Source organism: Eurypyga helias, unplaced genomic scaffold, assembly GCF_000690775.1.
Source record: "Eurypyga helias isolate BGI_N326 unplaced genomic scaffold, ASM69077v1 scaffold34459, whole genome shotgun sequence".
NCBI lineage: Eukaryota > Metazoa > Chordata > Aves > Eurypygiformes > Eurypygidae > Eurypyga > Eurypyga helias.
This window is the reverse complement of record NW_010272006.1, coordinates 1-13,264: the sequence shown is the minus strand read 5'-3', so window position 1 is coordinate 13,264 and position 13,264 is coordinate 1. Positions and strand designations below refer to the sequence as shown.

At 42.6% G+C, this 13,264-nt stretch overlaps 1 protein-coding gene across 1 annotated transcript; it reads left to right on the top strand.

Moving 5' to 3' along the window:
• Window positions 1-1,536: 1,536 nt before the first annotated feature.
• Window positions 1,537-11,610, top strand: PHF21B (PHD finger protein 21B; the record flags this gene model as incomplete). Its single annotated transcript, XM_010159004.1, has 6 exons — window positions 1,537-1,613; window positions 4,389-4,443; window positions 7,984-8,006; window positions 9,382-9,540; window positions 10,531-10,606; window positions 11,507-11,610. Coding segments are annotated over 6 exons (494 nt in total), but the record flags the coding sequence as incomplete, so codon positions are not given.
• Between the last annotated feature and the right edge of the window lie 1,654 nt (window positions 11,611-13,264).

Genomic DNA, 13,264 nt, shown 5'->3' with positions numbered 1-13,264 from the left:
GGGAGGGGATTCTCCCCCTCTTTTCCACTGTGGTGAAACCTCACTGGGAGTTCTGCATCCAGCTCTGCGGCTTCCAACATAAGAAGGATGTGGACCTGTTGGAGCGAGTCCAGAGGGGGCCACAAAGATGCTCCGAGGGCTGGAGCCCCTCTGCTATGGGGACAGGCTGAGAGAGTTGGGCTTGTTCAGCCTGGAGAAGGGAAGGCTCTGGGGAGACCTTATAGCACCTTCCAGTGCCTGAAGGGGCTACAAGGAAGCTGGGGGGGGCTATGGGGGACTTTTTACAGGGGCCTGTAGTGACAGGAGAAGGGGTAACAGTGTTTCGTATCCTGAAGGCCATTTTCTGGCACTGAGGATGTGCTGAGAGAGACCTCTTTAGCTCAGACACCGATGCAAGATGCCAGACCTTCGGCAAAACCAGATGGTGTCCTGAGTTTCTGTTTGGTGTGCTCCTGGTCCTCTGGGCTGAAGGGCTAGTGCTCACTCCTGCCACTTGCACTTTTCTGAGAGATCTACTCAGAGCAAGACAGAACAGAGGTATCACCATCGTGGCGGTATCCCTCTGGCACCTCAGTGCAGAGTCTAAACTTTGCCTTGCAATATGCATGTAGAGAACATTTTAGGACAGATCATCAGCCCAGCTGTGCACACTTCATGCCATGGGATGAATATTTGGTGGCTCTCCTTGCTCAAGTAGGTCTGCTCTTTATTATCCAAATAAGAAGTAGGCTCTTGAAATGCGTGGTGGTAATAATCTCACCATTCTGAACTTACATCAGGAGCTGGAGAAAGAAATTCCGTATGATGGGAATGAAATCCTGGCTCAGGCAAAAGTAACATTAAATCTGTTGCAGTCCTCAGCGAGCACCATCTTCAATAGGTGTTACCATTTAGCAGGGGGTCCCTTCTGCTTCCCCCTTTTCCAAACGGACTGCATTTTGGTGGGCCTGTATTCATGCTGCTGCGCCTGGTGACACAAATACGTGTAGGGCTCGTAGCAGCGTTCTGCATGCTCGGGATGGTGAAGTTGTATATTTTTGGATAGATAAATCATCACATCCTAGTTAGAACTGAGTCTAGCCGTGACATTCTGACTATGCTTTCTCTAACCTCTGCAGAGGGAAAGTAATATAAGCTGAATTTAAATGGATCTCTGGTTTTGTGTGATATGATATACAAGACAACTGCTTTAAATGCTTAATTTTTGTTAATAGCAGACATGGATAGTATTTTGAAAGCTCTCTGTTATTTGCTTGCTGAATATGTGTCTGAAGGGATCATAATAAAAATCCTGTAAGGTGGCAGAAGTCCACCTTGGAGGGGGAGAAATAGAAAATGTCTGTGTTCTCAAGGAAAAGCTTATTAATGTCAAACCTTGAACTGCAGCCTCACGCAACCCAATTATAGTTTAGAAACTGAAACCGAACACAAAGCCCAGGCTGTTGAGGGTAAGAGCCTCTTGCTGAACAAGTTAGATCTACATTTCTCCCTGATGAATGAGAAACACACAATTCATGTTTCTTTCTATGATTACAGAAATCCAGAGCAAGCGTCAGGAAAGGAAGAGAAGAAGCACCGCAAATCCAGCTTACAGTGGACTCTTGGAAACAGAGGTACTTTATCATTAACTTTTTTAACCACAGCTCTATTTCGTGTCAATAAAAGGTTTAAGTGCTTCTTATTACAAAAGTATGTATAAATGCAGAACCACGCATTTACTTGTAAAGAGACACTGATGTGGAAAAGAAAGAAAAGATCTCGTCTCAGTAGCTAAGTAACAGGTTTTCACCCCACCACGTTGCTTCAAACTGGAATTTGTCTTAGTTTTAATAAAGGCCAAAAGGACTGAAGTAACGTGGGACCTAATTACTTTTTCACCCACGCAGGCAGCCCCTCTAGGTCAGAACTGAGGAAGAGCTGCATTATGTTCAGACTTGCGTTGCTATTTCTCGTTTCCTGTGTGCCAAATAATAAATGGAGAACTTTGCTTTTTTTATTAGTGACATTCATAAAAGGGATGTGTTGCTTTAAGAATCAGTATGCTCTGCAGGGGGTGTGGATGCCCGCATAATAAATATAATAATGCATAATTAAAAATAAAATGCTCTGGATAATCTCTGTTGTCTGTTGCACTTACAGTGCTACACTTATGGTAGCAGCAAAATTTGGTCCTACATAATATTCGATCGCAAACCTGGTGTAAAAGCAACATATAAATAGACTTAACTTTTTTTTTTCTTTGTTTCTGAACTGGAATATATGCATTTATTCGGCATAATAACATTCCACTTTTAAAATTTCCTCACAGTTTGGGGTTACTATTTGAACTTCCTACAGCAATGAAACTGATTGGCAGCCAGCTCTCGATTTAAGCAAGATTTCTCTGTGTTCTGCATTCTTCAAGCCTAAAGAAAATGACTTTTCTTAATTTAGGTACAAGCGGTGCAGAAATTTTGGTATGCCAGCATTTCAGATTTCTGTATTTGTTGGCAGACAGCACACACTAAGAAGAAACCCACCATGGTAGTCAGGCTGCCTCATGGCTTGATCATTCTTTTTGAAAGTACTGAAGATTTTTATACTTCAGAGCACTTGAATTTTATACTCTGGCCACTTGAATCTTTCAGAACTACTCGACTTTTCTCTAGCAACCTCATCAGAGCAAACACTGATGTCCATATGTCCGGTATTTAACACCACAGGAACCTTAACCTTGCCAGCGTTAAATCTGTAGTGCCTTTTCTCAGGTCTTTTTGTCCTGATGAGTTTGTTAAAATACTTGCAGCAGAGTTTTGTGGCTCTAGTCTCTGAGTCGGTGTTTGTGAGAAGCTCCATTATCTTGGAGCAGGAATTCCGGAGGTGATGGAGGAGCTCTGCTGCACCCCTAGTTCAGACTTGTCATTATAGCTATTCGCAAAAGCATGTCCTGAAGTGAAGGATGGCATGGAGAAAGAAATGTCTGTGAAGGTCCTGTGGCTGATCAGCTGTGTCCTCATTAGCAGCTGTCATTAAGCACTGACCATGGGGAATGCTGTTCAAGTGAAATGGAGGCAGATGGTTTTTCACTGATCAATTAGCTGCTCAGATTGATTTGCTAATCAGCAAGTTGAGATATTTTGTGACATTTCAGGCATTTTGGTGAAGTTTAATTTACAGTTAGTCTACCCAATGATCTTTAATTCATGATTGTTTAAATTGAAATTGCATATAAATTAGACCTTTTATTTGCCAACACCCCTCGAAACGGCAGGAGCTCAACGTCTGTGGTGGTGATGCTAACTTCCTTGATTACAGAAATGTGATCACAGTCCTATGTCTTCACTTGAGTGTTGTACTTTCTCTTTCTAAAGCTGGTTTCTATTAAAAAAAAATCGAGGTACCATTCTATTTTCCCACCCTCTATAGCTGGTTTTTTTCTTTATTTTTTTGCACATAGGAAAGAGTTAAGTTTCAGGCTGGGTATTTTTTGAAGGAAGAAATATCAATTCAGAATTCATTAACAGACTGGCAGGCACCCGTGTATAAGAGAGCAGGTTGCTGTCCGCAGAATAAGTCATTTATTAGCAAAACCCCTCTAATTTTCCTCCAAGCAGAGTCTAACAATATCTAATGGAGGAAAAGGGTAGTGTTTCCAGTCCTGCTGTACAAGTCTTGGATGGCTCAGAAAAACAATTAGGGGTTATATAGACTGTTAATGACGCCTGGCTTGCTACTGACCAACAGCTTTTACCACCTGACAGGTCGGCGATGGGCTGCGTTAAATTAGTGACACATCTCAGTCAGGTTTCCTGTGTTTGCACGCTTGAAAATCTTTGGTGACCTCAGTGGATTGAAATCACTGCTCACTCCTAGAGGTCGTGCACAGTAAATTCTGAAAGAGAAATATTTGGCTGAGGCCCTAATACGTAGTTTGCAAGTGAAATAGGTTCCTAAGAGCTGTAGGCAGGTGTCACAGAAGGCAGTGATGCTTCTCTGCAGGTGGGATGTCCATCACCTTTTCTATATATGCAAATAAAGATGTCATCCCACAGCAACAATTTATTACACAGTTTTTCCTTCATGGATGTTGTTTGTCTGCTGTGTTTGGAGCTGGTGTTGCCTTGTTCTTAGCAACCTCTGGAACATAACCTGGAACTCCATTTGCAATTTGCACTTCTCTCTTGTTCATAAAATTCGACGCATATCAAACTGCTCTAATGAAGAATCGTTAGAAAGGTAAATAATGCAACTGTCTCAGAGCTTAGCAACGAATATTGTAAGTCATCGAACTGGCTTCTGGATAGCTAGTTATGTATGAGGGAAGCTCATGGAGATTGTTAATATTAAATGGTAAGCGACAACCAGAGCAATTTTTGATGACACTGTGGTTGGTTTCTTTTCCCTTGTAGCGGAAACGCCTTGCATCAAATTATTTGAATAACCCCTTGTTCCTTTCAACAAGAGGTAAGCGTATCTTTAAACGAATGTACTACTATTCTAATGACATGTCAAATATTTATTAGTAGGATTTCATATAAATTACTGCTCGGGTACCAAAGGGCATTACTTTCTGTAAGGTCCCTGCACTTTTTAGCGTGCAGTGAAACTAGATGGTTCTCCTCCAAAAGCAATTGAAGTTTAAGGCTAAAGGTCAAAACTGGAGAAACAGATCTAAAGTCTCTGCGAGCAATGGAAAAATCCGATCTCTGGTATTGTAAGCACCATGCAGTGAGAGGACTGATTGAAGAAGGCAGAGGTGACCACCTCAAGTGCTTACAAATATATATTGAAAAATTGGGACTTTAAAAAAATTATTATTGTGGGCTTTTCATTTGCTTCTTTTCATCAGCTTTAAGAAACTGCTGTTCACCCTCCAAGGCTAGAGATTTACCATACCTTTTGCTTTAAAAACAATGGCTGTAAAACCACACAATTCTCCTGACTCCAGGAGGTGGAACCATAAATCTAGATTTGATGGCATTGAAAATGCCTTCCAATCCTGTGTTTATAAGAACTTCAGATGCTGAAAATTTCATGTCAAAAGCCTTGAAAAAGAACAACTCAGAGGAGCCATGTGGGGATGATGATGATTAGCTTGTGTGAAGCAGCTCATTCCAGGAAAAACGTGCAACATACAGAGAAGGCAGAGTTCAGAGGTAGGAGATGAAACAAGGAGAACACTGAGTACAGTTTAATGCTTCAGATGAGGCCTATGTAGGATTTTACAAGAGAAAGGAAGACGTTTGAGTTGCATTTCAGAAGAGGAGGGGAAGCCAGTAAAGGAAGGTGATTATGTTCGTGCCCTCGTGTTGACTTTACAAATTTGGCAGTGCATTAGAGGCAAAGGAAGACAGGCCTTTTTTTAAGCCAAGTAATATTTCAGTAATAGGAGCATTTACAGGGGAGATTTCAATTAAGACATGAAGATTTTATAGTTTTTCAGTGTTTGCCTGATATCTCTGTCAAGCATCATGTCTAGTGCTTGAGATTCACCTTTCTGGCCCTGCCTTGAATTCCTGCACCGCAGGATTACCCACAAAATGCAGCAGTGCTTTGTTCTGCCTTCAAAACGTCATATGCTAGATGCCTACAATTGGCCCACTTACCTTACGCCTCCAATGCCCAGGGTCTCAGAGGGCAAGAGGTTATTACATGGTAAACAGCTATGATGACATGCCTCTTAGCAGGAGCCCATGCTCATGTGAGCCCCGGTGGAAAGGACGTTATTCCTGGCTTAGTTTTAGCTTCAAAATTAAAATTATAATTTATTATTTGTCTCATCATAGCACTTGTTTTTCCCCATGTACACACATGGGAAAACTGGAGAGACTGGCAGTGTTAGCAAGCTGTGCTGTTAGCCCTTCGGTGGATTTCGTTTAAGTTAGGGTTTGACACCTCTGACCTTCTTTCTGCTGTGTCCTTGCAAGGAAGTAGGCAAGTGACAGTGATGTGGCTGTCTCAGAGCTGCTTGGAAATCAGCACTCTCCCTCCTTAATTGTTAATTCCTCTTTGAGTCCTGTACCTTTGATTTTTGCGAGCATCCAGAATCTGTGCTGGGATTCTGCAGATTCTGGTAATTTTAAGCTGGATTTTTTTTTATAGCAGACCTCCCTATCTCTGTAGGAGTTTATTAGCTCCGTGCACCAGGCTCCTGTGCTAGATGCTGGGCAAGCTCTGAACTGAAGGCAGGCTGTCCCAGGCAGCTTGGCACTGCAGTGATGGAGTTGTCCACCTTCAGCGTGGAGCTGACTGCCCCTTCTCTTACAAAACACTCATTTAAAAGAATAGTCTTCAGCTTAGTTTTTCAACAACTGGAATGTGGAAGTGGACATATTTTAAAATGCTTAAAATTTTATAGTAAAAATGAGCTGAAAAGAGAAAAAAGCGATCTTTAAAAATCCCTATCAGGTACAGAAAACAACTGTCATTTCCAGAAATGCAGAAGAGAGCGTGTCTTGCACATTTTCAGTAAAATGCCAATTAATCAGGATTCATTTATCTGAAAATGTCTTACCTGAAATGAGGTCACATCCCCTGACGTGTATCATTTGTAGAAAAGACTCTTCAATTATCAAGCCCCTGTTTATCCGGGTAACATTTATATCCCCCTGAGTAATGGCGGTGTCATACGACGGTGGATCTCTGTGTGTGTACTTGTGGGTATGAAGTGACATCTACAGATTTTATAAGTCTGTGATTATTTATGGAACTCATCGCTGAAGGATGACACAGTTGTTGGAAAATGCAGGCAAATTTACGGAAGAAAAATCTAAGGATGTTAAATATCAAACCGAAGATGCGAACTCCAGGTTAGGGAAGCCCATAAGCTGCTGGCGTCTGGAAGGATGCTTCTGGAGCAGAAAAAAGGACTCTGTGCTTGCCCTGTTCTTGCACTCGGTGTGTGAGTGGTAGCGCTGGATGCTCATAGCAACGGACCCTGGCCTTATAGCCTTTGATGTAACCTACGTGAAGCTGTTCCATCATTGTTGTGTTCCTCTTCTTACACGTGTGTGTGGTGTGAATGTGCCTGCATCCTCACATGTATGCATATATCAGTGTATAAAACGAATGTGTAACAGCAGGACACAGCTCCCAGGTTGGTCTGTATAGGACAGATCATACCATGGCAGCTATATTCCCATTTACGATCCAAGAGAGAGCTGAAGAAGGACAGAAATATCGGTTTGGTGGTCTCCACCTTAACCCAAAGAAAGGCCTCACCATCAGCTGTTTGTCACTGGGACAGTGTGCACCCGCTTCTTACCAATCAGCAGCAAAAATTACAACCCACTGTGTGGTTTCCTTAAAGCTGTTAAAATTTTCTGGCTCCTTATTTTTGGACCAAAGCGTGTCACAAGTATTGTTATGAAAGGCTTGGCCTGCTTTCCAGTGAGCTCTGGTGGTTCTTGTTCTTATCAGGCTCTGAATGCAATCACTACAGACTTGGTTCATCAGAAGATCAGAAAATCTTGGTCGTGTGGGTGGGAGTAGTTTGATGATACAGAGATGATGATAACATAAACCTCAGTCACACAAGTAGCTGACCGTTTTGGCCATGAATCAGCTGAGTATTTAAACATATGTTTAAAGTCAGTGGTACCACTTTCATACTCCAAGCTAAGCGCCTGCTTAAGTGCCTTGCTGGTTCATGGCCAGGCTGTTCATCACCCAGCTGGCTAAAGTCCTCAAGAAAGACTTTGGGACTAGCAACACGCAGAGAGGTCTGCATGAAAATTTTTGAAAATTTGCAATAGCGTCTGTGCTTTTCATGCTATGACTTTTTAGTGTCACATCTTCAGACACAGGGTTCCTGCAATGTAAATTTTTAAATCTCAGATGCTAATTCTGCTGCTTGCTGTTGCATTCTTCCCTGCCCATGTGAATTGTGGCAGTGTCCTTCCTTCCTTTAGCTTGACTAAAATTACTTTCGTAGCTGAGAACTAGCATTCACTGCAGCGATGTGTTTCCCACTAATCTGTTCTCTGCCCTTCTTTCATATGCTAGCAAATGAGGATCCATTCTGGAAGGTATGTGCAGCAGAATTTGTGTATTAACAGTGTCTTTCTTGTCACCGTGTAATTCAGTGCTTGCTTCTGGTTATTGTAGTCTCTATCGAGGTACAAAACTGCAGTGTTCTCTTTGCCTTTCATGCGCTTGTGTGGAATATTTTCCACTTAACTAAATCTTTGGACCTCTAAGTTAGGATTTAAAGAGATGAACTCTTGGGCTTTCATAAACAAGGCTTAAGTTTAATCCCTTTGTAGAATCCACTGACTGAGAACTTGCTAGTCCAGATTTGTGGTTTTAATGACAATTTTAAGAAAAATGAGTAACCATTCTGGTTTGTATAGATTAAATCTCTTTACGCTGAGGTTAAAATTAAGATGTTTTGAGCAGGTGATTTCTGAAGAGTAATATTTCAGACAGCGATTTATTTTGACAGGACTGTGTTAGAATTCAAGTTATAAGCCTGACTAAAGATGTCATGAAACATTATAATTAATATCCCTAAAAATGAAAATACGCTTTTGGAATTAACAAAGGTGCAAAATTATTATTCTCCTTCCTGGAAAAGCCCTAAGAAAATTTAGCTTTTTTTAAATGATTCACACACCATGAGAGTTTCAAAATCAGTATCTCCTTTATTAAAATGCACTTAATTATACAAAGAGTAATTAACGTTGCCACCAAATTAGCATAGCAATTTACTACATGACATTGTAACTTTGTTGATGAGTCTTAGTTCATTTTATATTACTTCAGACAAAGTACTAATCAGTCTTGTTGGAGAAAGGTTGTCAGAGCAGGTCTGAACAGAGAACAATTAGTGCCGGGGAGAACAGAGGGACAGAGGAGGCCTCTAGGGGCGTTCACAAAAGAGGGTACATCGCAAAAGGTTGTACTTGAGCATTCTGTTTCCCTAGCAGCTCTTCGAGGCAACGCTCATAAAACATGGAACTGTGCTTTTTCCCCAAAAGCTTTTCCTCTCTTGCTTCCTTCTGCTTTGAACTTGAAGGACAAGTGATCCACATATTGACTGATCCATGCTTCAAAACAGAGCTGCAAGTTGTGCTGCATGCGGTGGAGCGACACACTCTCAAAGCCAAGTGAAATTCCTACGCCACAAGCTGGCTAGATTAGTTGACTCCCTCCTGTGTTCGATTAGTTGTTTTTTATTTTTCTATCTCTTTCCATTTATGGAACTTGCTTCTGGCTCTTCGTTTGGATTCATGGCTATCACACACCATTATTTCGGTCTTCTACAGTGGCCAGGGTGCTTTTGACAATTAGATTTTGTGTTTGAATGAGCCTGTCTGCTGCAACAGCGGCAGTGAATGCTGTCCAGAGAGAAATTCTTAAGGGCTTGACTTGACCCAAGCTGTCCTTCCCCTTCTCTTCCAGAACGAGATCCACCACGATGAACACTGCACTGCTTGCAAGCGTGGCGTTAACTTGCAGCCCTGTGGAACGTGTCCCAGAGCATATCACCTCAACTGCTTGGACCCACCCCTCAAAACTGCCCCCAAGGGGGTTTGGGTCTGTCCAAAGTGCCAACAGAAGGTAAGCTACATGGAGCGTTGCATGCCAAAAAAAGAAAATGGGAGAAACTTTGGATTTTTGTACCATTGAACTAATCTAACCTATGGTCAAAGCTCAGGGGACCACATTGGCTAAAGTAATACTGAGAGGTTCTGGTATTTTCATTATGCTGGGGTTAAAACATCCACTGAGTGCCTTAGCACATGAGATATGGGGAAGCTAGGTTTGTCCTTTTAAAATGTCTCTTCATTTCCTTTGTTTTCCTTCTTGACAATAAAGTCACCAGCATGTAGGGTTGCCAGACAAGTAATGTAAATCTAGGTGAGGGAGACAGTGTCAGAAGCTGACACTGTTCACCAGTGGATCTGAAAGCTGTGAGAAGAACACCTCCTTTCCTTTAAATCATGTTTATTACACACAGCTATTGATCATAGCCATGTCAGAAGTGCTAATTTGTCTAGTTGCTGCGAATAATGCTGATTGCATGAACAGGAAAACAATTACCTAAACAGCACACTGTCACTAAATCATAGAGTGGAGGCTTAGATTTTGTGCCTTAGAGTTCTTTGTACTCAGAGTGAGATCACTGTTATGTCCCCTTCAAAATGTCAGGGGGAGATTGTAGCGTGCTGTTGCAGAGAGCAGCCCAGGGTTAGGTCTGCGCTGTCGCGTGTTCGTGTGAACCCACAACCTCACCCATGCTCAGTAGTCACCACTCCTGACAGTGTGGAATTCTGCTTGTCTGAAGAATGTCTTCTGGCCACGGCAGCAAGGAACAGAGGATTTGTGACCCCCTTTTAGCACTGGTTGGTAGTGCTGTTTATAGTGATGTGGGAAGGAGTAAGCCCCAGTGGAGACTGCTACTCAAATTATTCTCTCGCTACTTTTCAGCTTGTGAATTCTGAGGCATGGACCCTAGATCTGGTCCTCCAGAGCTGTGAGGCTGGAGGGAGGAAAAGATGAATGTGTGTCTTTGTGCAGTTCTAACTTTATTGTTTCCTGGGCTTATAGGTGTTAAAGAAAGATGACAATGTGCCATGGACTGGAACTCTGGCTATTGTTCACTCCTATGTCACTCATAAAACAGGTAGGGATTAACACAGCTGTTGACAAGGGATTCCCTGCTCGTGACAGGAGATGCTATTTGAGTCTTTCGTGGCACTAATATTAAAGTGGGGTTGTAATGCTGCCAGCTACATTGGCATTATTAAGAAGAGGGATGGGAACAGCAAGTCACTTTCTCTCTCCTTGCACTCGGCCTGCCTCTTCGCCGTCTCATCTCTTTGACGACGCTGAGTTGGCTGCTGTGGAGGAGGCTGACATGAAAGTGGTGCCTTGCTGGGGACAGGGCTGAAAGGAAATTTTGAGGCAGAATCATATGAGGGTTGGAGGCTAGACAGAGCCTTGTAACTGGGTATGCAGCACAATGCCAGGCTAGTGTCTCGGATACATCAGCTGATGTAGGAGCAACATTAGGAACAACATCAGCTCCTAATTGTTTTGCTGTTATTTGCTATCAGATGTGGTATGCTACCTGTGCATTCACCATTACTCTGGTTTAGCTCCCTGTTTCACTCTTAAAATGGGCTGTTTGGGGCGTTTGACTGTGTTTGCAAAGAGCTTTGCAAAGGTCTGGCACTGTTGTGATCTGTGCTTTTCAGCCAGGGTCGCTGAAAACCCTTCCAGGTGGCTGACTTGTTCTTTAATACCATTCACTTCTTTCATGGAGACTTCCAGGACCGCTTGTGGTCCGAGGATGAATTCATCTCAGAGGTGCAGTATAGCTTTAGGGGTGTCCTGTGTGCTAGCCACTGACATATACACATGCGTGTAAGCGGAAACTCCAGATTTATTTGGCTGTGTGTGCTGACAAAAGGCTAATGAGTCCTGAAACTCACCATTCAGAATACATGCTTCTGCTTTGTGTTGTCAAGTGCGGTTTTGCCATATGTCCTTTTCTTAACTTTTGCATCTTATTGTTCTGCAGTCAAAGAAGAAGAGAAGCGAAAGTTATTAAAGAGAAGCAGCGAGCTGAAGAGCGAGCATAGACAGTTAGAAGAAAAAGAGCGACTTCTCAACAACGCAGTGAAGGTAGGACACCTGACTGGGGACACGCAGTCTCCTGCAGAGATGTTTATAAAGAATTTATGCCTGAAAAACTGGTATTTTGTGTCTATAAAATGACTTATGCTCCCAAGCTACAGAAGTTCAAATGTGAGTGTGTTGCTCTCTCTGAGGGAAAACACGTGGATTTCCTTTATGCACAAGAGCAAGCTGCTTTCGCAGTGAAGGTAGGACACCTGACTGGGGACACGCAGTCTCCTGCAGAGATGTTTATAAAGAATTTATGCCTGAAAAACTGGTATTTTGTGTCTATAAAATGACTTATGCTCCCAAGCTACAGAAGTTCAAATGTGAGTGTGTTGCTCTCTCTGAGGGAAAACACGTGGATTTCCTTTATGCACAAGAGCAAGCTGCTTTGGCAGGCTGAGGAGGAAAACTCACCTGAATTCCCGCTGCACCCCACAACCCTTCCCCCAGCTAGCCGTGGCTTTCTTCCTTCTAGTGCCGTACACAAGTCTCATCTGCCCAGTGACTTTGGGTCGCTCACATTCTCCAGCTGAAAAGTTTAGTCCCAAGCATGTCCTCCAGTGGTAGCTGCTTGCTTTTTAGCTTAAAACTCTTGAGGTTAGGTAAAAGTAATCATGTTTATTTGTCTCAGGGGCTGAATGTTGTAACAACCTCCCCATGACTGGAAATGGATTCACAATCGTTTTCTCTGTGAACTCGTTTCAAAGCCAAATGTTGGTTGGAGATGTCTCCTGCACACGCCATGCTATGGGGGCGAGTCTTGGGCAGTAACGAGTGGGCTGAGTCCAAAGCCATAATTCCTGTCCTTCATGGGTGAAGGAACTTATCTGGAGCTACCTCACCACAGGCCCACTCTTTAGGGGTAGCTGGCACAGCAGTCCCAATAAATATTTGAAACTTCCTTGCTCTGGAAAAATCAAAGTGGCAGCTGCAAGAGTAACTGGTCACTAGTTGTTTTACCACTACAGTTATACAGAGGAGGCGTGTTAAAATATTTATCACATTTAAAATAGAGTAGAAGGGAAAGCAATAACTTATTAAAAGACATCACAGTGGGGAATATTCCCTTTAAGTGTGTACAGCCACCATCAACACTAATGGATACACACATATGTATGAAGAAGTGACTCTGGGGTACAGAATATCTTCCGTAGGTAGCAGAGTGCAGTGAAATAAGGTTTTTGGAAAAAGAAAAGCATTTGGGGATGCAGTCAGCTATCAGGTGTGTGTCAGGGCTGTCAAAATCAGTAGGATTTCTACCTAAGCAGAATCAGGTTCTTTGAGTGGGCAACACTGACATTTCACAGGTAATACCGGCTGGGGATTATAGTTATTTGAGATACATCCACTTGAAAGGAGTAAAGCAATTAAAGGTTTTCCAGCACAGAACGATTTTATTTCTGAAATTTGCCTTAGCAGAGATTTACGTTAAAGAGAAAACTCTCATACACACTAAAGGTAGAATGGTATTATTTGAAAAAACAAAATGTGATTTCTCCTTCACCCGAGATTTCACCTGTCTAAACCAACCTCTGACCAGCTCCATGCAGTTGCTTTGCAAACGACTTGATTCTCCAGTGAGCATTTTCCCCTTTCCCAGGAGTGGAGACTACCCCCTGCCCCAGGTAGTCTAGTCCATAGGAGAAGCACCTGG